This window comes from Pygocentrus nattereri, chromosome 9 (genome assembly GCF_015220715.1).
Source record: "Pygocentrus nattereri isolate fPygNat1 chromosome 9, fPygNat1.pri, whole genome shotgun sequence".
NCBI classification, from domain to species: Eukaryota; Metazoa; Chordata; class Actinopteri; order Characiformes; family Serrasalmidae; genus Pygocentrus; species Pygocentrus nattereri.
The window spans coordinates 23,854,973-23,875,496 of record NC_051219.1 but is presented as its reverse complement, the minus strand read 5'-3'; the positions used below and the strand labels follow the sequence as shown (position 1 = coordinate 23,875,496).

The window sequence follows — 20,524 nt, the reverse complement described above, 5'->3', positions numbered from 1 at the left end:
ATTAGACAGTGCATTAATTAAAAACTAAGATAATTAAGTGTTAAGAATTTAGAATTAAGTAACTGAGTGACTTAGACAATAAGGGAGTGAATGGATGACAAAACAAGTGAGTGAATGCTGGAATTACAGAATCAATGAGTGAATACAGGTAAGAGTCATTCATTCACTGTCAGGGACAGGCCCAGGTTACTCAGTAGAAATTCTCATATTTTTTCTGTAGATAAGCCAGATGTCCCTCACTCGCTCCAGCTCTCTGAGAAGAAAAGCCGCAGTGTCACTCTCTCCTGGACCCCTGGAAATGAAAACAACAGCCCTGTGTTGGGTAATTTTTTTAAAAAGCCCATATTTTGATAATCCATATGTTCTCTGAGATTGTCTGAACATAAATCTGAAGAAATGTTTTATTTATCATATTAATTTCAGTAAACTGCTGACTTTTAACAGTATAATAGAAAATTTTGAGTTTGAATAAAACCATGAAAATTACTTGAAATCAAAAACGTTCACATTATTATTTTTTTACTACCTGTTCCTCTGCATTTCTGTAGACTATGTGATAGAAATGAGAGAAGATGTGCATTCAGAGGCAAGTGGCTGGAAGGTGGTGGAGCAAATTTCTGCAGAAATCAACCGCATTGAGATTCCTCTACTGCCTTTCTGCACTTACCACTTCAGAGTGGCAGCCATTAATGAGATCGGGATGAGTGACTTCAGCATGCCATCAGAATCATATGCAACACCCCCTGCAAGTATGTTACTAGCACAGCTGTACTGCGCTCTCATTTTTTGGTGGAACAAAATGAAAAATATGTAGTTTTTTATGCTGGCTCTCCTGCACATATAAAAATGTAAGCAATTTGTTTTGTGTGCTAGCATCTGGCCCTCAAGTAAGAAATGTTCTCACAGAGTTATCATGACTTTTTATTTCTTTGTCTACAGAACCTGATGCTTACCCAAAAAATGTGATGAGCGAGTCTACTGACCCAGACAGCATGGTCATCACATGGGAGGTACACAGAGAGCACATATACTCTTTATGACCATATAAAACAAAAAGGGTTTGGCTGCAGACAAGCACTCTAAGCCTGACATACAGCGCCAGCCTATTAATGACGTCAGTGCACGCTCTGCCACCACAGTGTTTTTGTCTGTTTTATGCAGAAAGACAGCAAACTGTTACAGTGATCATATTTTAACGGTGTCGTACTGATAATAAGATAATTAAATATGGAAACTTTCAAAATAAAATCATGACAATAAGACATGAATGTCGGGTTTATTTGCAGAAAAAACAAACACTCTACTGTTGAACCTCATGAAAGCCGCGCTGAAAACAATCAGAACTGAATAAAACCTGAGGGCTTTGCTTCCTAATGGTAATTGGCTTGATGTTTGCCATTAGAGACCATTAGAAAATGACCAAATATATCTGGAATCAGCCCCAAAACACCTGATCAAACGAATCCTTTACTCTGTGAAATCAACCCAACAGGAAAACAAAGAATACCATCAGTGACTACTGAAAACCACCAGGAACCAACAGACACTTTTAATGGGTTCTATATCTTTTTACAACAGGGTGGTATATTCAGATTTATTCTCTAGCCGTGTTATGGACAAGAAATGGATTAGGTGATTATGTAGCTAAGCAGAAGCAGCCAAAAGTTAACCTGCCGTTAGGCTGCGTGAGAGAATGCATGTGCACATGACATCACTGGGGCTGAGAGTGCATCTGTCTCAGAGTGCCAGACTCTATTGGCTAAATCTGCTTCTTAATTCTAAACCTAAAGGAACAATTCATTCAATCCATCTTATTATTCTTTATGCCCCATTAAATGTCTCTGAGACATTCTGGGACAGTGTGCAAGTGTGCGAGTGACACTTACAGACACTAGCAAAAGTTATATCACTTTCCCTGATATATGAATTATTGAAGTTTTTTCTGATTGCTGTAGTCATACCTAAAGCTCTTTGAGCTTAAATTTCACTTTATAGCTAGGACATTAAATAACAAAGAAGGTGCTTTTTTATTAAGCTGTATGACACATTGGCTGACAAAAGCAAAGCTGAACTTTAGTCGAATACATTAATCAAAAATCAACTAAAACTAATTGGTGGTATCTTGCACTGTAATGGTACAGTCACTATATAACTTTCATTAATGTCACTATAACACAAGACAAGCACAAGAGTACATAATCATAATGAAAACCAATTGAATTATGTTGGAATGAACCACCTGTGATGGACTGGCGACCTGTCCAGGGTGTATCCTGCCTTCCGCCCAATGACCGCTGAGATAGGCTCCAGCAACCGTCTCCCCCTGAGGGAGAAGTGGGTTAGAAAATGTGTGTGTGTGTGTGTGTGTGTGTGTGTGTGTGTGTGTGTGTGTGTGTGTGTGTGTGTGTGTGTGTGTGTGTGTGTGTGTGGAATGAACCATCTTTCAATCGGTGGTAGCAATGTCTCCTCACAGCCAGAGGAGCTTGTGTTTGGTTCCCTGGCTGGGGCGATCAGGGTCCTTTTAGTATGGAGTTTGAATGTTCTCCTTGTGTCTGAGTGGGTTTCCACCCACAGTCCAAATCCAAAGTCAGGCTATTTGGAGATGTTAAATTGAACCTACATGATTGTCACCAATAATCATTAACCTCAAACATCTGGGGACAAATAGTATTTAATACCAGTGATCATATTTGCTTAATATAAGATTATTATATAATACTAATACAATATAAATACACACAAACCATTAACACAGAGGTTCTAGGTCAGGGGTGCACAACTCTGGTCCTGGAGGATTGGTGTCCAGCACAGTTTGGAGGTTTCCCTACTTAAACACACACACTAAACCTGGCAGTTAACAGATAAATACAATCAGGTGTGTCTTAGTAGGTAAATTACCAAACTGTGCGGACACCGGCCCTCTAAAACTGGACTCATGCACCCATGTTCTAGGTTGTTTCTTGTAACATTGAGACAAACAATTCTCGGCAGCGGCAATGTGCATCCCTTCAGGACTCCATAAGCACAAAATAAGAAGCATATTGTTATAAGAAAACAACATAGACAGTTACTCTGACTTGCTTTTTTTGTCTTTCTTTCAGGAGATGAAGCGGAAACACTTTAATGGGCCAGATTTTAGGTATAAGGTGTTTTGGCGTCAGTCGGCTGGCCAGCAGCTTAACTGGGAGCATGTTTATGTGTCCCATCCACCATTCATTGTCAACAATACCGGCACCTTCACCGCCTTTGAGATCAAGGTGCAAGCAGTTAATAGGCTGGGTGAAGGTCCCAGTCCTACTTCTGAAATCGGCCATTCAGGAGAAGACTGTACGTTTTTCTAAATAATGCCTTTCATATTATGGATGGTCATTTTATTATACATTCAATCAGAATGTCAATTTTATTAGAACTTAATTTTTGATGGTGTCTTTCTTAGTCATGTGTTAACCTGGACACGTTTACCATTTCTTTGCTTATTTTTATTGCTTGTTACTAATTATGTGAAATACCTCCTTTCCCCCAGTTCCCGAGAAGCCCCCAACTAGGATTAATGTGTCCCAGATCAACGGCACAGCTGTTAATGTCACATGGAATGCAGTCAGTAGAGAGTCTGTACGTGGACATTTGCAAGGCTATAAGGTATGCCTACATACTCAGTCATTCTTAACTTGCTCAGTTATTATGGTGTTTGTTATACATATAAAGTGATACTACTCACCTACTATTTTATTAGAAACATATACCTTATAGATCCACTATGTACATAGGTGGTCAGTACACAGATAGTCAGACCCGGTAGGCCCAAGCGAATTGTGAGGGTGTGCTGGGGATGACTGTCCGAGGCCCGTGTTCTGAATGATTTCAACTCCCACCTCCGGGAGAGCTTTTCTCATGTCCCGGAGGAGGTAGGGGACATGGAGTCTGAATGGACCCTGTTCAAAACCTCCATTGTGCAACCTGCCAGGCGTACCTATGGCCAAAAGCTTGTGGGTGCCTGTCAGGGCAGTAACCCAAGAACCTCCTGGTGGACACCGGTGGTGAGGGAGGCTGTCAAGCTGAAGAAAGAGGCCTTTACGGACTGGATGGCCTGAAGGACTCCCGACTCAGCAGATAGGTACCGGCAGGCAAAAAAGGTGTCAGCTGCAATGGTGGCAGAAGCAAAATCCAGGGTGTGGGAGGAGTTTGGTGAGGCCATGGAAAAAGACTTTCGTTCGGCCTCAGTGAGGTTCTTGACAACTTTCCAGCAACTCAGGAGTGGTCAAGGTGGCTGCGCCCAAGCTGTATTCGGCAAGGGTGGAGAAACTTTGACTGTCGGTAGGTTGAAGGTGTGGGTCTCCTTAAGGCAGTCATCTGGGATTCTCTGCTCTCTCAACTGCTACCGCAACCCTATCTGGACTGAGCGGTTAACATTGATGATGATATGTACATAGGTGTACAGTTGCAGACTGTAGTCCATCTGCTACTTCACAGGTTACCAGTCTCCCTCCACAACCTTTATCGTTAGTCAGTTTCTGACCTTAGGACTGCTGGTGTCCAGGTATTCTCATTCTCAGCACAGAAATAACACTGATGTGGTAGTGTGGTGCTTTTTTGAGTGTTTCAGACACAGCGTTGTTGGTGGTGTATACAGTAGTATTAATAGAAATAGGTTAATGTGAGTTAGGGAAAACCTATAAAATTTGGTAAAAGTTGTGGGCCACTGACCCCAATCCAGCTTCACAATGCTGAAAACTTTATAGCACATCTACACACTGCACAAATCATGTTTCCCCCTAGCAATGACTTCTTGTTGAAATTCAATTAAAAGTATTTTTAGTCGCTTGAAATAGCAGCATGCAAAATGGTCAGTGATCTGGTCTTTAGTAGACCAGTGGTCTTTATTTGTACTGGTCTGCAGTACAAATAAACATCACAAGAGTCCTGCATTGGCTGTGATGTCACTGCAGTAAACCAGAATTTTTTAATACCACCATTTTGTAGACCTGTGGAATTTCATTTCATCTATGGAAGCTTATTTGTTAAGAGTGGTCCATCACCTAAAAATATTCAGCCGAGTGCTACTTTGTAGTCAGAAGCTGACCACTGATGAAAGACTGGAGGATGGCTAACACAAACTGTCAAGCAAGCAAGCAAGCAAAATTTATTTATATAGCGCTTTTTACAACAGGTGTTGTCACAAAGCAGCTTTACAGAACAATCAGTATTACAGAGAGAAGAGAAAAGAAAAAAGAAAATCCGGGTCCGAGCCCCCATGAGCAAGCCAGCGGCGACGGTGGCAAGGAAAAACTCCCTAAAAGAGGAAGAAACCTTGAGAGGAACCAAGACTCAGGAGGGGAACCCATCCTCCTATGGTCGACACTGGACAGCAAACATTATTAGTATGAAGTATTATAGTAAAGTGGGAAAAGAAAAGATCTGAGGGTGAGGACTGCACAGCGTTGTAAAGCAAGAAGCTCAGTGGTGGTCAAACCAGTCCAGATAACAGGTCAACAGATAAGCTGTAGTCTCTAATTGTGCACCAGCAAGGTGGAGCTCCAGACAAGGGTTTCTGATAAAGAGGCCAGGGAGTGTATATTAATTAGTAAGTCAACCTCCTGCTCCTTGTGGAGCAGTGGCATTATTGCGACTACATTTGTTCATCTGTTGTTTGCAGATCTATCTGCGGAGGCTGCATCCACAAGGCATCCATGATCACAGAGGTAAAAGAGAGCTGGCCCTGAGGGACATGGAGAGAGAGGAGGAGAGCAGAGTGATTGTGGTTTATGGAGACAGAAAAGAACAGGCGGTTCTGAGTGGTTTGGAGTTTTATTCTGATTACCAGCTGTCAATCGCTGCCTTCAACAAGAAAGGAGATGGGCCTCAGTCTGAGCCTTATAGCTTCAAAACACCAGAAGGAGGTAATACAGCACAAAGCAGCATCTAAACTTGAATTTCTATTTACATTTACACAGTTTTCTCACTTACCCTATATTTAGTCAGTCAGCCAAGACTTGCTCTGGAGCTAATAGGTTAATGTAGCTACCATGAAAACTTATACCCCACCAATTAGCATGGTACTAACTGCTTGCTTAAATCATCACACAGCTGCTAAAAAATTATTTAAGAAAATTGAGGTCAAGAAGGTTTGAGTGTAATGATTTAGGCTTTTTGTTTTTTTAGTTTGCATTTTAGTATTTTTTTTTATTAATGCTTAGATCCTGCACCATGTATGGTTGGAAAAACCTCTCAGGTAGCACCTGAAAAGATCTTTGTGTGTTTTCATCACCGTGAAAACAAATTAATTCTTAACTTTTTGCTCCTCTTGGTTTCAGTCCCTGGCCCACCCTCCATCTGGAAGCTTGAAAGTCCATCAAAGACTGAGCTCACCCTCTACTGGAGACCTCCGCGCAAGATCAACGGAGTCCTCAAAGGATATATTCTAAATTACCAAGAGTGTAGGTTTCTCTTTCACTGTTCACAAGTAACTGTTCTAGCAGTACCTTCAGAAGTTTCTTTTGTTTAACCACAAATTGAGAGTTAAATCCAAAGCACATGTGAAGAAATGAATAAACAGATTAAATCATTAGCTTTATTAGAAACCTCTGCCTTTTACTTCCAGTCACTAGCCACTTTATTAGAAATACCTTCTCTTTACATCCACTAACTGACCACTTTATTAGAAACACCTACCATATAGGTCCACTGTATATATGTACAGTTACAGTATGAACTGTAGTCCATTTACAACTAGGTTATTCTGTACTTGCATATATTCTCCCTGAAGAGGTACTTGTTTGATTATGATTAAACCAGAAGCATTTTAACATTACCTGTTTATAAGTTCATTTCTGACAAATAATTCCAGCAGTAATTGCAGTTAACAGCTAGTGATGTTTAAATAGCAAAGCAAATCACACCTATCACAGCTCCAGGCTAGCAAAGTTTAGCTAAACAGCTAACTGTCTAGGTACTTAGGCAGGTGTTTTAATTTGATGTTTTATTTTGTCAGGTTAGAATAGCACGAAAGCTCTCTTAATATAGCTTTCATGATATTCTTAAACGACAGAATAAAAGATCTGTTTAGATCTTAAGTCGTTTTTATGTGTTCTTTTCCAAGTGCATGTTAACAAGCTAATATATTCAACATTTAAGGTAAGATAATGGTTAGTTTGGCTAGTAAACCTAGTGAAACCCTTAACATTGGACCTTTGGACCTTATTGATAATTAATTGATGAATACTTTACTTTTATGGTAATTAAGTGAATTGCCAGAACATTTGCATTATTCTTTAAGTGTGAATATTCAGACATATTTTTTTGGCTAACTTCCTTCCTACTGGTTCCCTAGTCATAGAGAACAGTCCCAGTACGCTGGAATATATGCGCATTGATGATCCCAAAAAGACACACTTCACGCTGAGCAACCTGAACCCACAGCGCCATTATTTCTTTGACTTGAGAGCCCTCACTAATGCAGGAGACGGAGATCCAGCCAGAGTTAACGGATCCACCTTGCTTGACGGCGGTAACTCTGCACTTCATATTTCAGTTCATGTAATCCCTATTTGGTGGTGCTAGTTTTTTTATGCAACTCAAATATTTAAAAAAAAAATTTTTTGTGTACTTTTAAAACTTATAGTTGATTGTAATCACTGTAGGTATTCCAAAATAAATGTAGCCAATTCACTTCAGGTGCATTTTTACATTGAATTTTATTCTGCTGGTGCTTAATTTGAAATTGTTCACCACTTTTGCAATTTGTTGTCTTTGTTCAGAGCCTCCATCCTCTGTAAATGCAACTGTGGGAGAAACATTCGTGAACCTGAGCTGGGTTCCGAGCCACAGACGCCGAAACATTGGCTTCACCGTTCATTACCGGAAGACTGGTGAGAGGGGATGAGGGGAAAGTGAGAAACATAGCACTTCATTAGAAAGATCAATGGTTAAGAACTAATTACACATTTATATTACATAGTTTATAAGTATATAATATGTATAGATTACATATGTTAATGTAAACGTTTGCTGGCATAATCTGGCTCCCAGAGTTATTTACACAGATGCTCCTGTCTGCCTGAGTGTTCATGTCTGTTTATAACTCATATACTGATTTATATACGATTATGCACCACTTGTCAAAAGATTTGTTGAAAATTATTTTAATATAACTAATATTGCTACAAGTATTTGCAGATGATATTGTTTGTATATTTAAAATAATTGTCATTTGTATTAAGATCCAAAAGAAAACATATACATATGCATTAAATGAAACCTGCCTATTTGTGTTACACTTAAAATTTGTAAGCACCTGAAAAGTTACGCAAACCCAAACTTTGACAGCCAGTGTCTGTCTGTACAGGTGTAGCCAGTGTGGCGCACCCTACAGTTGCAGTGCTTAATAGACTTAGCAGGGAAATTCTGATATTAACGGTCATATCACTTTCTTTGTCTGGGGAAAAAAGCTACTTTTCCCATTTCTTATTTTTACCCCTACTCCTTGTTTTTGAGTGTCACCTTGCGCCTTGGAACTGAGATACAAGGGGATGTGATTGGAATCTTCCCTACGAAATGGGACAACCCTTACATAAAAAAGAATATTACTTCATTAACAGGTTACTAGCGGTGCTCTGCCAGTCTGCAGTGATAGCAGAGGAGGGCTTCTTTTGCCAGTTTCTTGTTCAGATTTTGCTGTTCCATCTCTGTTGGTGGAGCAGTTCTGATGCCTAAGGTGCCAAAATGTAACTGCTGAACCACTAAAGGTGGCACGGAAAATTTAGCTGGCTAGCTACTAGACATACTAGCAATTTTTTTGTGCTTGTTCTGAAGGAACATGAAAGAACATTAAACTAAGATAATAAAATAGTTATAATATTTTATCGAAGAAAATACATTTGTGGCATTTTTTTGGTTGCTTGTGGAGCCATCTTGCCGCTTTTTTTTTTGTTTTTGCTCATAAATTATGCTTCTGAAAAACCTCTGTTTGGAAGGCCCTAACACTTAATGCTACCCTTTTATCACAAAACAACTAGGACACCCTACCCCTAAAAGTGAAAAATTGGTAGTGGCGAGGGGTGAAATGGGATTGGGACTTAGTTTGAATAGGTGTCAAGCCTTCATTTGTATGTGTTTGTGTTCAGTTGGAGGTCAGTGGGAGGAATCGGAGCAGGTGAATTCCACTCAGGCCTTCTACCAGCTCCAAGGCCTTCAGCCTGGAACACAGTACGTGCTGGAGATCCGCCTCAGTAACGAAACCTTCTGGATGCAGGAACTGCAGACCAATGGGCCAGGTATTACATACTCTGATGCTGCATACAGTCATCGATATGGTCAGAGGAGAAGACAACTCATCTGTCCAGGCTGAATATGTTCTTTTATAGCTACTCTTGTCAGGTTTTCTAACATTGGTAAAATCTAACAAGGCATAATGAGAAACAGCACCCAGAAAATGAGTGATTCCTCACAGATGAGTAAATGACATCACACAAAGAATGAGTGAAGGTGTTATTTGTTTAATACCCTTCACAGTTGTTTTCAAAGGGCTCAGAAAACTTTATGAGCCCCTTCAAATCTCAGGTTTATTACATACTAAGCCTTACTGTTCAGTAGAGGTGGGAATCTCTAAGGACCTCACGATTTGCTTTGATTATGATTCAGAGGGCTGCGATGTGATTGTAAAACAATCTTGATGCATCCTTTTTTTTCTCACTGTGTGATGTTTGGTACCTTTAATGCAAAGTATTTGTAATGATCCACTGGAAGGCTGTCATTCACTGCTCTTGGTTGGAGTACATGAGACACTGGTATCCACGCAACACATGTGACAGCTATCCTGCCCGTTTTCTTTTTAACTTTTGTAACTTCGGTTTTGTTCTCATTGTAGAGAGTGGGGGGGGGGTCGCAGTGTCAGCAAAATAAGACGGGACACTGTATCTCGGCTCCAAAGGGGGCAGCATAGCACGAAAATCCTTGGAAATAAAAGTTGCGATAGAGCTTTTAATTCACTTCCGAGTTGGGGGGAAGCTTTGACATCGCTTGCACAATGGTCCTCTGCTTGCAAGCAAGTACAACTGCTAGGAAAACGGGTAGAAACGTAATATTGTTTCTCATGTCTGTCGTTTCCAAAATATTTTAGTTTAGTGTGACACACCCTGCATATATTGTGGCTCTTGTCCAGGTCCCTTTTCCCCTTTAACTTCATATAAGCTAAATTGGTTCTTTATGCTAACTCAGGGCTCAGCAACATACGGCTCTTTTACTGTCCTGATAAAAATAAAATAATCCTCATTTGCAGCAAAATAAAGCTCTGATGATCATTCTAACACAGTTTCAAAAATAGATGGTCTTAAATGCTGCTAATTCACCTCTCTGTAACCCTGAAGGTTGACGTACAAACTGTAGGTCAACACACAGTTTTGCTTGCTAGTAGCTAACAAAAAGGTAAAGAGAGAGATTTAAGATGAACGTTTGGAGACAAATGGACTAATTTGCATTTATAAGCAGAGCAGTTGCTTTCCTGGTACATTTAATCTGCAACCAGAAACTGTTAAACACTAAAAAGTTGCGAAGATCAAGTCAGCTTCTTTTTTGAATTTTCCTGTTCCACCTTAAATGGTGCTGCATTTACACTCGGCACCTCAGTCAGAATTTAAGGTGGAACAGGAAAATTTGAACAAGAAGCTGGAGAATGAAAAGCGACTTCAGCCTCATGAAACAGTTGAACGCTGAGAGATATTTTACAAGAAGCTTTTCTACTTCTGAGGAAAAGTTTTCTGGTGGAGATGGGAGCTAAACCAGAGCAAAGTAAGGACAAAATGGCTCTTAATATTTTGGTGAAGTCTATATTTTTTAGCCTATATTTGGACATTAGCACATACTGAGGGAAGGAGAATACTTAACTTGCTATGTCTGATTTTTCTCTCTCATTTTTTCTTCTGCTCTGTTCCTGTCCGTTTACAGCTGCTCTCCTCTCTCATACCATGAACTTTGGTCATGTTACACCCAAACTAGAAACAAGGCACATTTTTGCTTTCTAAGAACAGATTAATAATTAAAATGCAAACAATTCTTAATATAAAATGTAATATAGTTGGGTGAGGGTCATAGATGGGCACTAACACTAGTTAGTTAGTATAGTTAGACACTATATTGTCTCTTCCCATAATGTTCCAGCTAGAACACACGTGTGAGTGTGCTGGCGTGAGTTTCGACTGCAGTCCTCAGTTTAATAATATTCTTAATAGTAAACAGTACTCACATGAGCAAAAACCATTTAGCATTAAGGTGCTTATAAAAGACATTAAATTACTTTGCAGCATTGCAAGCAATTCTTTAATATTTTCTGACTAGATGAACGTATTGGATTTCTTCCTTTCTCTTCTCTTGATATTGGCCCAGTTCCTGGTCACTGGTACCTGATATCGGATCAGTACCATCCCCAAACAGTGCCTTGTTTTCTTTCTCATTTTCCTACAACATTAATTTCTTGTTCTTCTCTCTCAGAGCTTGCTGTGGTGCAGAATGGCTTTGCCTCTGAGGGCTGGTTTATTGGACTAATCAGCGCTGTAGTGCTGCTGCTGCTGATCCTGCTCATTCTCTGCTTTATCAAACGAAGCAAGGGCGGCAAATACTCAGGTTAACTCACACTGCAATACAGTTACAGTGACAGGCACATAACCGGTTAACGTTCAGAAGCTTTAAATCAGTGTTTTCAGTCCTAAAAAACAATTTGTATTGCAGATACACTTATACAATGTAATATTCCAGTTGTGTACACCTCCCATACTGAAAAAATAGGTAGTTAGGTCTACCTATACATACTCCACATCTTCCAAAACGTATTTCATTATTTATGAAATAACTCATTTTTTAGACAAAGCACCGAGTCAAAATCTGTGGAAAGTTCTCTGTTAAAAATTGTTTATTTGCTTGTTTACAGTGAAAGATAAAGAGGACGGCCGGGTGGACTCAGAGGCTAGACCAATTAAGGATGAGACGATTGGAGAGTACAGGTCAGTTCTGTGTATTTTTCATGATGTTACACAAATAATTATTCTAAAGTGTTTAATTATAATTTGGAAGATATTTGCACATATGTAAAACTACTGATATTTATTTATATGTTCCTCTAAATGTATTACGATTCATGCACAAAATGTTAAAAAAATTGTTATTTCATTATCGCCTGAATTTCTTCCAAATTACTTAGATTTTAAATTACTAATAATTTAAATTCTAAGATTTTTCAAAATCATTTAAATTTTTATTTACAGTTGTTCTATCTCTTGGGTGGCTTGAAAACCATATCATTGCTGTCCAAAGAATGTATCTCTTTTTATGTCATTATAATTTCTTGACAGTGTGAGAAAGCACTTGCCCTTTACATGGTGTGAGAATGGTCCAATATGAGTAAACTAATAGAAATGCTCCAAAATTGCTTGTAATGAAATCTCTTTACATTAACTTACATTAAAAGTAAAGGATGTTTTTGCTCTCTCCTGTAAAGTTACTATTATGGAGATCTTTGGAGAGCAACTACATTTGTTAAATTTTATTCTAATTATTTTTAGTTTTTTGATCATGTCATGATTTTCTCCAAATGTTATCACGGACATTTGGCCAATGATTACTTTTTGTGCTCCCATATGCTTTCACAATGCAGATCGCTGGAGAGGTAAGTTATAATAATCAGAATCACAGTTAGAATCTTATATATGCCACATATAGTATGACCAAGAAGCAATGACTTGTTAGCTTGTTTTAAAAAACATCAAATTCGCAAGGTTTTCTTGCAAGTAACTAACAAGTAATGGAAGCTTATACCCCACCAGTTAGCATGGCGCTAACTGCATGTCTGAATCACTGACACTGTATAACAAAGTGTTATCTGGAAAAACAAATGGACATTGCATAGCAAAAACAAGAGTGACCTGAATTATGTGTATACTATAGTCCATCAAGTCTGTTAGACAGTTGAGGCAAATGTCTAATCATTTAGGCGATTCATACCACTGTGCTACACGGTGCTCCAATGAAACTTCATACACCATATATCTTTTTGGGGTAAGGGGTAAATTTGTGCAAATTTGATTATTTGCTAGTCTATTTTTTTTAAGACTGGAAGTCTTTCTCTCTTCAGCAGTGATAACGATGAGAAACGCTCCATCAGCCAGCCGTCACTGTGTGTGGAGAGCAAACGTGCAAGTGACGACAGCCTAGCTGAGTACGGGGACAGCGTGGACATCCAATTTAATGAAGACGGTTCGTTTATAGGTCAGTACAGCGGCCGGAGGGACCACCATGGCCAAGCTGGTGACCACGACAGCTCTGGGGCCACGTCCCCCACCAATCCCAACATGCCTCCCCCGAGCATGAGCTTCCCCAGCTCCGTCACCGGCATCCTGGGGGGGAACTAACATGAATGGACTGAGATGTTCACTCCGATACTGGCATTCCTTCACATACAGATTAATACCAATACTGCCCATGTGCATTCTGGGACTGAAAATCTTTACAAAAGACACGACAGGACTGAAAACGACTGCAAATTTTCCACCACTGCCGGCAACATTAGAGCAGTTTCAAGCACACAAATCCTCGCACTCACTTTGGTCTAAAGGCCTGGATAGACTTTAGAGAATCGACAACTTGCTCTGATGTTTGGAGACATGCAATGTCATAAAATGTACCCACAATTGTTCAAACGTTTGGAATCACTGTTTTCAACAATATAGAACACATTTGGTTGCAGAAAAATGTATCGAATTATATTAACCCTGTTGATATGCGCAATATATTACATGAATTTGGTGGTGACTCCTTAAACTTGTTTAAATCTGCTGCCAGAAGAGCTTTAATACACGTTCACACACAGTGAAATGTGTGAACTTGGAGAATCAGAGCTTAACTTGTTTTCTGTCACTGTGTAAACAGCAGCAGCATTCAGAAATCACAATCAGTGGAGAAGAGTAGATCAAAATAGGCACGTTTTGATCACTTTATTAATTTAGTCTTTTAATCATCTTGAATAAACCACAACCACAATGAATAAAACATCTACAAAATACATTTTAGCATATTTCATTCTGCATTGTTTAAGCTATTATGGAGCAACAAAAATGTTCAACTTTGTGTGTTTGTTTGTGACAGTAACCAATGCTGTAAACATTATAGAGTGTAAAGACAAATGGCAATAGTATCCAAGTTATTCCACTTGCTTTTGCTGATTGCTTTCTTAATTCCTATTGCCATGCAGCACCAACAGTCCAACATGAGAAGTACACATAAAATCATCAAATAATTGTAATCAAAGAGAAATTAGTTCAGTCTGTCCAGGCTTTTAGACTCATCTCAATGAAAAGACAGTCACTGATCTGACAAACATTAAGAACAGAACATTCCAGACACATTCCACATCACTGAAACCTCCAAAGAAGTGTTTACGGCTGTGAGTGAGGGATTAATCCTGTATTCCTCCTGCTTCTGCTTTTCTCCAATCTCCTGCTGGCCCATGTTTGCTTTCCAGTAAGCAGTTCTTCCTGTAATGTTTCTTGTGAACACTCTGCAGAGAATCCTGGGGTTTGAATTAGGGTCAGGCTGAGGGTCAGTTAACATAACTCAACTAAAATTCAACTCTTAATTTGAACCCCATGCTGCAAGAAATTCTATCTTTGCAAGGAAAATATTGTAGCATGTAATATATCTCATTGTGATATTGCTGTAAGGATATTGTTCAGTCTATTTCTAGGTATGTTTTACTCACTTTAAGTAATATGTAGTTGTATCTAGATAAATTGTCTTATTCTGTCATTATTTCATGAAACAAAAATATATCCGCATTATTTGTTGAAAGAGCTTTAAACTTAATAAATTCACTTGAAATTACTTAAAGCAAGTAAAAAATAACTCTAGGATTATGTTAAATCTTATAACATTCTTGCAACATTATATAATGAGAAATATTTGATATTTTGACTAGATTTAAGATGATTCCACTTGCCAAGATATCATTTGTTGCAGTGTAACCAAAGCCTTAATCTCATATCAACATCTATGAGGCATCATGCATTTAAAAAATCCTGCAAATGATTTTCAGTCATTGCTCTGAATTGGATATGACTATAATATTAGTGCATTAATATTATATGATACGGTTTCATAGATCAGGTCTTCATAAGGAATGTTACTGAGTGCCATGTCATTATCTCTGTTCTTATGACACTTTCACACTACATCTTGGTTTGGTGTGGACATCTGAGGGAATGTTTCTCTTGTAGGTGGTGTAATGTGAAAGGGGCATTGCTGCACCCCAGAATGAAGATTAAGAGACAGGGAGGAAAGGAAGACAAAAGAAAGAGAGAGAACGAAAGAAAGAGTAGTCAAGGAAGAAGGAGGAAGTTACGTAGGTAGAAGTCTAAGTGAAGTACCAGTATACCACAAATAAGAAGTTATGTGGGGCTGATTGACTTTTTTTCTCATGATGTTCATATCACTTTTTTATACTCAAATGTTTATTTTCTTTTACTTTATAGAACGTTATTTCACATGTTTCATATTTTATAAATGTATCTATTTTTGTTTGTTACATTTGACATTTTTTTAAAAACTTTATCTGTCTGAGTGCCTGGTTTACATCTGCACATCTATCCATCCTTTTATACCTGAATGCAAAATCTTTACCCCAGGACACATTTTCCTCAGTGCACACATTTCAGAGTTTACCTACTTAGTGAAAAATCTTGTAAAAGCCTTTTCAGTTTAGTCTAAATCACAGCCAGTTTCCCAATGTGTTAAATCCGATGTTCTATAGTACCATATTGTACTATAGTAATACTCTATTACTCTCATATGCATACATGTACAGTGTGTAACTCGTTGTCTGACATTTATAATTCTTCCTTATGGATGTATCTCATTTTGAACCATTAAGAAAGATTCAGGAATCATATATGTATATCATTACCGGTGTTATTGTCATCCAGAGGGTGTTATGTATTCAAAGTAGTGTATTTGTTGCAACTCAATATAAGGCAAAACCTTAAAAAAGTCGATTCGACAGCAGCAGTGGAGCCAAATTTTGTGCTTTTTGTGCTTTTACTCAATCAGAAAGCTAAGCATTTTCTATATTTGCTGGAGCAACTAACCGCATGAGAGGCAGTCGTGAGTATGAACACTAATACAGCGATTTGTGTGTGAGGTCGTGCCTGTTTTTAACCCCTAGTGCTGAAGCAGTCACTATTTTGTGCTGGAATCCTGATGAGATGCCTTACAGAATTTTCTTATGGCTCCTGTTCCTCCTTTTTTATCTGTACCAAGTGTCTTTGTTGCATCTGTCCCATCAACCATGACCATCGAGACACTGTAAAACCTGCTGCATTGTTCAGACCACCAATAACAAGCAGCTGTGCAGCCTCACAAGGGAACTGAACTACTGTGAGTTATTCCACAATTCACCTAGGACTTGGCATGCCACATCATGGCTTTTTTTTGGCTGGGGAGGGGGGGGGTAAAAAAATCTATTCTTACATCCATACAAAATTTCAAAACTGTGTTCCAAATATTTTTTCAGTTCTGTTTTATGAAGGTATGGTGGAATATGTGTCCTTGAAAAAAAAGGATATAGACTTCTTGGAGCATTGTAAAGGAAAAGCTGTAAATCTGTTTTTTCTTGTATACTTCATACCACAGTTGTAAATTTATATAATAGTAAGACATACGTGTCCTTATTGAGAAAAAAATATAAGAAATTTCTTTTAAGAAAATAAATGGCTACAAATAGTTTTGAGGCAATTTGAAACTCATAAAACAGCTTCATGTGTGGTATGCAGAAATGGGTTATTCACAAATGTGATAGAAATGTGGCAGAACTACATATACCTATATTTTGAAAATAATAAAAAAACTAATAAATGTAAATTTTAGTTAATTGATATACATTTTACATTTGGCTGACGCTCTTATCCAGAGTGACTTACAATTTGGTCATTTTACATAGGTAGGCCAGGGCGGTGTTAGGAGTCTTGCCCAAGGACTCTTATTGGTATAGTGTAGGGTGTTTGCCCAGGTGGGGATTGAACCCCAGTCTAGTGTAGAAGGCAGAGGTGTTGACCACTACACTATACCAACCATGAAAATAGTTGATTTCAGCAGTTAAACTCTGTGTTTAAAACACAGTGTAGAACCTGCTAGGGTTATGGTTAACTTCAAAAAATCAGAACTAAAAAACTATTTGCTGCACAGGTTTGAAATTGTGCATGTTTGCAGAACTTCAGTTGAATTATTTTCTTGAATTTTTTTATTGAAAGTCATTCGTCCTGCCAGGTCTGAGGTAAGTCCGTGTGAAATAACTTCTGTGTGAGTTTTTGTTTCAGCCGCTGTTTCCTTCACTCTTCTGTGTGTTGTGGAGGAAAACATGTCCATGTTTAGAGTCTCCTCTCTATCGTAAAGGCTAGTAAGAGTCCAGCTATATGAATACGCTCTCAATAAATTTTAGTCATGCTGGCAGTTAAGAGTCATGCAAGAGATACCCAGGAAGAATCGGTGAGGCGAGAATGAATCACTTATCAACGATCACATTTTGAATGTAAATAAATCTGAAGATTGTCATTTAGTATTTTGCTTAGCTTTTTTTTCCTCAAAGGATTTCATCATTTTTATATACGTGCACTCATGCTATTAGTGATCCAACGCCATTAGAGCATTTCTTATTTTCCTATTTGATATGTTTGATATGACTTTTAGAAGAGTAGGAAACGATCAGGTGGGACCCCAACTTTGTTTTCTAAAATAAACAAGCATCCTAGCTACTGATATGTACATCATTTAATGAAAATGATTCAGCGCTAAATGAAGTGCATTTGGAGCAATGTCATTTATGCAGTTGGAGAGTGGAGTGAAGGAAAAGCTCTTACTGTAGGGGGCGCTCTCAGGGCTGTGGTTTATAATGGACTCAAAATAATGACACTTTTGGCTAAAGGAGAGCAAAAAAGCTGCCTAATCTAAACAGCATAAGTTAAGATTGGACCACTGTGGAGTATAATACACAGTTCATTTGTTGTGCTGTTAGATTTTTGAAGCTTTAATAGGATTAATCATTTTAAATTGAGTATGTATATTTGTTCCCAACATTTTATGATTTATTAAACAAAAAATCTTCATAAAAATATTTCAGATTCAGTTATACTTAGATGTTGATTAGTGGTCCAAATTTGCACTTACATCTCAAGTTTTTCGCCTTTCTGACCTTCTGACCAAAACCCACGGTGATGACCCACTGGAGTCAGATGCATGATAAATATTTAAACTACCATAGATTCAGTCTAAAACATGTAGTCAATTAAATGCATTAAATATCTATTTTCATATGAAGGGAATGTGTTTTGTGAAACCTGTGGGTTTTCATTGTGTACTTTTGGTGCAGTTATGTTGAGATAACTCTGAATTAAGCGGCAGTTTCCTCACTTCACTTTCCAACCTTTTTTTCTGGAATATGATAATATTGTATGTAAACTTCTTCCTATTGCTGCGTTCTTTTTTGAAAATAAATAGTGAAAAAGACAATAAAAAGGCATAGTAAAGTAAAAAATAAAAGAAAGAAATACCAACAGGCTCTATAAGCAGCAGTTAAAGCGTGTTAAGAGATTGTGGTGATGAGGAGAGAGTGGACGTTAATAAGATTTGCCGATGGTCAGTTCCTCCTCAGACACCGTGGCTTTGTACCTGCTGATTGCATTATGTGCTGTATCTAAAAACTAAATAAAAAAAGACATGGAATAAGAAAATACAGAAATATTGCTTTTTCTTGTGTCCTGTGTTATTAAGAAGCCTCACGGTTTGGGTTTTGCAGCTGTCTGTACACTCAGTTGTCCCTTTGTAATCAGCTGTATGTTTCCTGCAGATAGAGGTTTGATTGAAAACACTGAAATATTCCCTTAAGTCATCTGGTGACATGATTTTTTTATCAGAAGCATTATGTCGATACAGAAGAAAACTTTAAAACCATGCCAGTTTTAAGCGACAGTTGCATCTTGTTGCAAAAAAGTGAGAGGAGCCAGCACATGGACTTTTCAGCTCCAGCTCAAACCTAGCTCCACCCTTGGCCCCCACTCTGGAGCTCTTTGCCAGACTGTCCTTGCCTCTAGATATGCTGCCTGCTTATGACATCCCATTCTAAATTCATGTACATTAATATGGAGTTGGTCCCCCTTTGCAGCTATAACAGTGAGAGTCAGTGAGTGTCAGTGGGAACTTTTATCCATTCATCCAGAAGAGCGTTTGTGAGGTTATACACTGATGTTGGGCGAGAAGGTCTGGCTCGCAGTCTCCATCCCAAAGGTTCATCCCAAAGGTGTTCAGTGGGGTTGAGATCAGGGCTCTGTAAAGTCCAAGTCGACTTCTTCCACATTTAACTCACCCAGTCATGCCTTTATGAAACTTACTGCTGAAGTATTAAGATTTCCCTTCACTGGAACTAAGGGTCCTAGAACAACCCCTGAAAAACAACCCCATAGATTCATCCTTCCTCCACCAAACTTTACAGTTGTCACAATGCAGTCAGCCAGGTAATGTTCTCCTGGCATTCACCAAACCCAGACTCATCTATCACACTGCCAGATAGAGAAGCTTGATTCGTCAATCCACAGAATACATTTCCACTGCTCCAGAGTCCAGTGTTGATGTGCTGTACAGCATTTGGATTCTGTCTTGTCTTGATTTTGACATCTTCTGGACCGGTCTTGTCTCTGCCTCAACATAATTCGGTCTTCATCTTCTGTCTACCTCAAAATCATGTTTTGGTGTTGACATCATTTGTACTAAGTCTTGTCTTGGTCTTAAAATCGTTTGGACTCAGTTTTGTCTTTGTCTCTGCATAATTTTGACATGGTCTGGTCTGACATGAGTTGCACATGTTTCCTCTCCTAAGTTCCTCTAAGTGCACTTAAAGTATGTATATGTGTTCAAAGATGGAAGAAGTATGATCTGTGACCCAGAAAATGGGTCCGCATCCACCTGGTGTAGTCTTTGGATGATTACAGTTAATGGGGTGGAGAAAGTACATTAAATTTGATTTGGTTGAATTTTAAGCGCTCCTATATGAGAAGTGAGATGATAATACAATATAGTTGTTTTTTATTGGCAGATCTGTTAAAATGATGGTTGAGTGAAGGGCATTTGAATGGACAAATACAGTATGTTTGGTGTCCCTCTGTCCTTGCATGTTATGCTAATATGCAAGGAAAAGAGGCATGGAAAGAAAATAAGGATGAATGATTAAAGATATGAGATCTATCCCAAGTCTCTCCATGGGCCAGGTCTGCCATGGTGCTTTGGGGGCCTTGTTTTGAGAAGGGGCTCTGTCAGATATCTCCCCTCCCATTTTGAACCAGCTCTCACTAGCTCTACCCTGACCAGTCATTTACAGTTACTCCAGCAGCTAATTCCAGGACACTTTGACCCCATTTACTCCTAGTCACTTGAATTTCGGGGTAATATCTGGATGTATGCAAGCCACATAAAGATTCAAGTGTAAATGCACCTTTTACTTACA

The 20,524-nt window shown here is 38.6% G+C and overlaps 1 protein-coding gene across 9 annotated transcripts in view; it reads left to right on the top strand.

Moving 5' to 3' along the window:
- Positions 1-15,375, top strand: part of l1camb (L1 cell adhesion molecule, paralog b) — an 86,861-nt gene extending 71,486 nt beyond the window's left edge. For 6 of the 9 annotated variants that reach the window (XM_037541548.1, XM_017715587.2, XM_017715588.2 and 3 more), the window contains 14 exons: positions 221-322; positions 549-749; positions 940-1,010; positions 3,102-3,327; positions 3,524-3,639; positions 5,654-5,897; positions 6,312-6,434; positions 7,328-7,504; positions 7,755-7,865; positions 9,120-9,269; positions 11,482-11,613; positions 11,918-11,990; positions 12,641-12,652; positions 13,118-15,375. In XM_037541548.1, coding sequence (XP_037397445.1) covers positions 221-322; positions 549-749; positions 940-1,010; positions 3,102-3,327; positions 3,524-3,639; positions 5,654-5,897; positions 6,312-6,434; positions 7,328-7,504; positions 7,755-7,865; positions 9,120-9,269; positions 11,482-11,613; positions 11,918-11,990; positions 12,641-12,652; positions 13,118-13,394 — 2,015 coding nt within the window. In that variant the 3' untranslated portion in view covers positions 13,395-15,375. The remainder of the gene's footprint in view (positions 1-220; positions 323-548; positions 750-939; positions 1,011-3,101; positions 3,328-3,523; positions 3,640-5,653; positions 5,898-6,311; positions 6,435-7,327; positions 7,505-7,754; positions 7,866-9,119; positions 9,270-11,481; positions 11,614-11,917; positions 11,991-12,640; positions 12,653-13,117) is intronic. The other 3 variants (XM_017715591.2, XM_017715594.2, XM_017715592.2) reach the window with 3 other exon arrangements.
- The last annotated feature ends 5,149 nt before the right edge of the window (positions 15,376-20,524 follow it).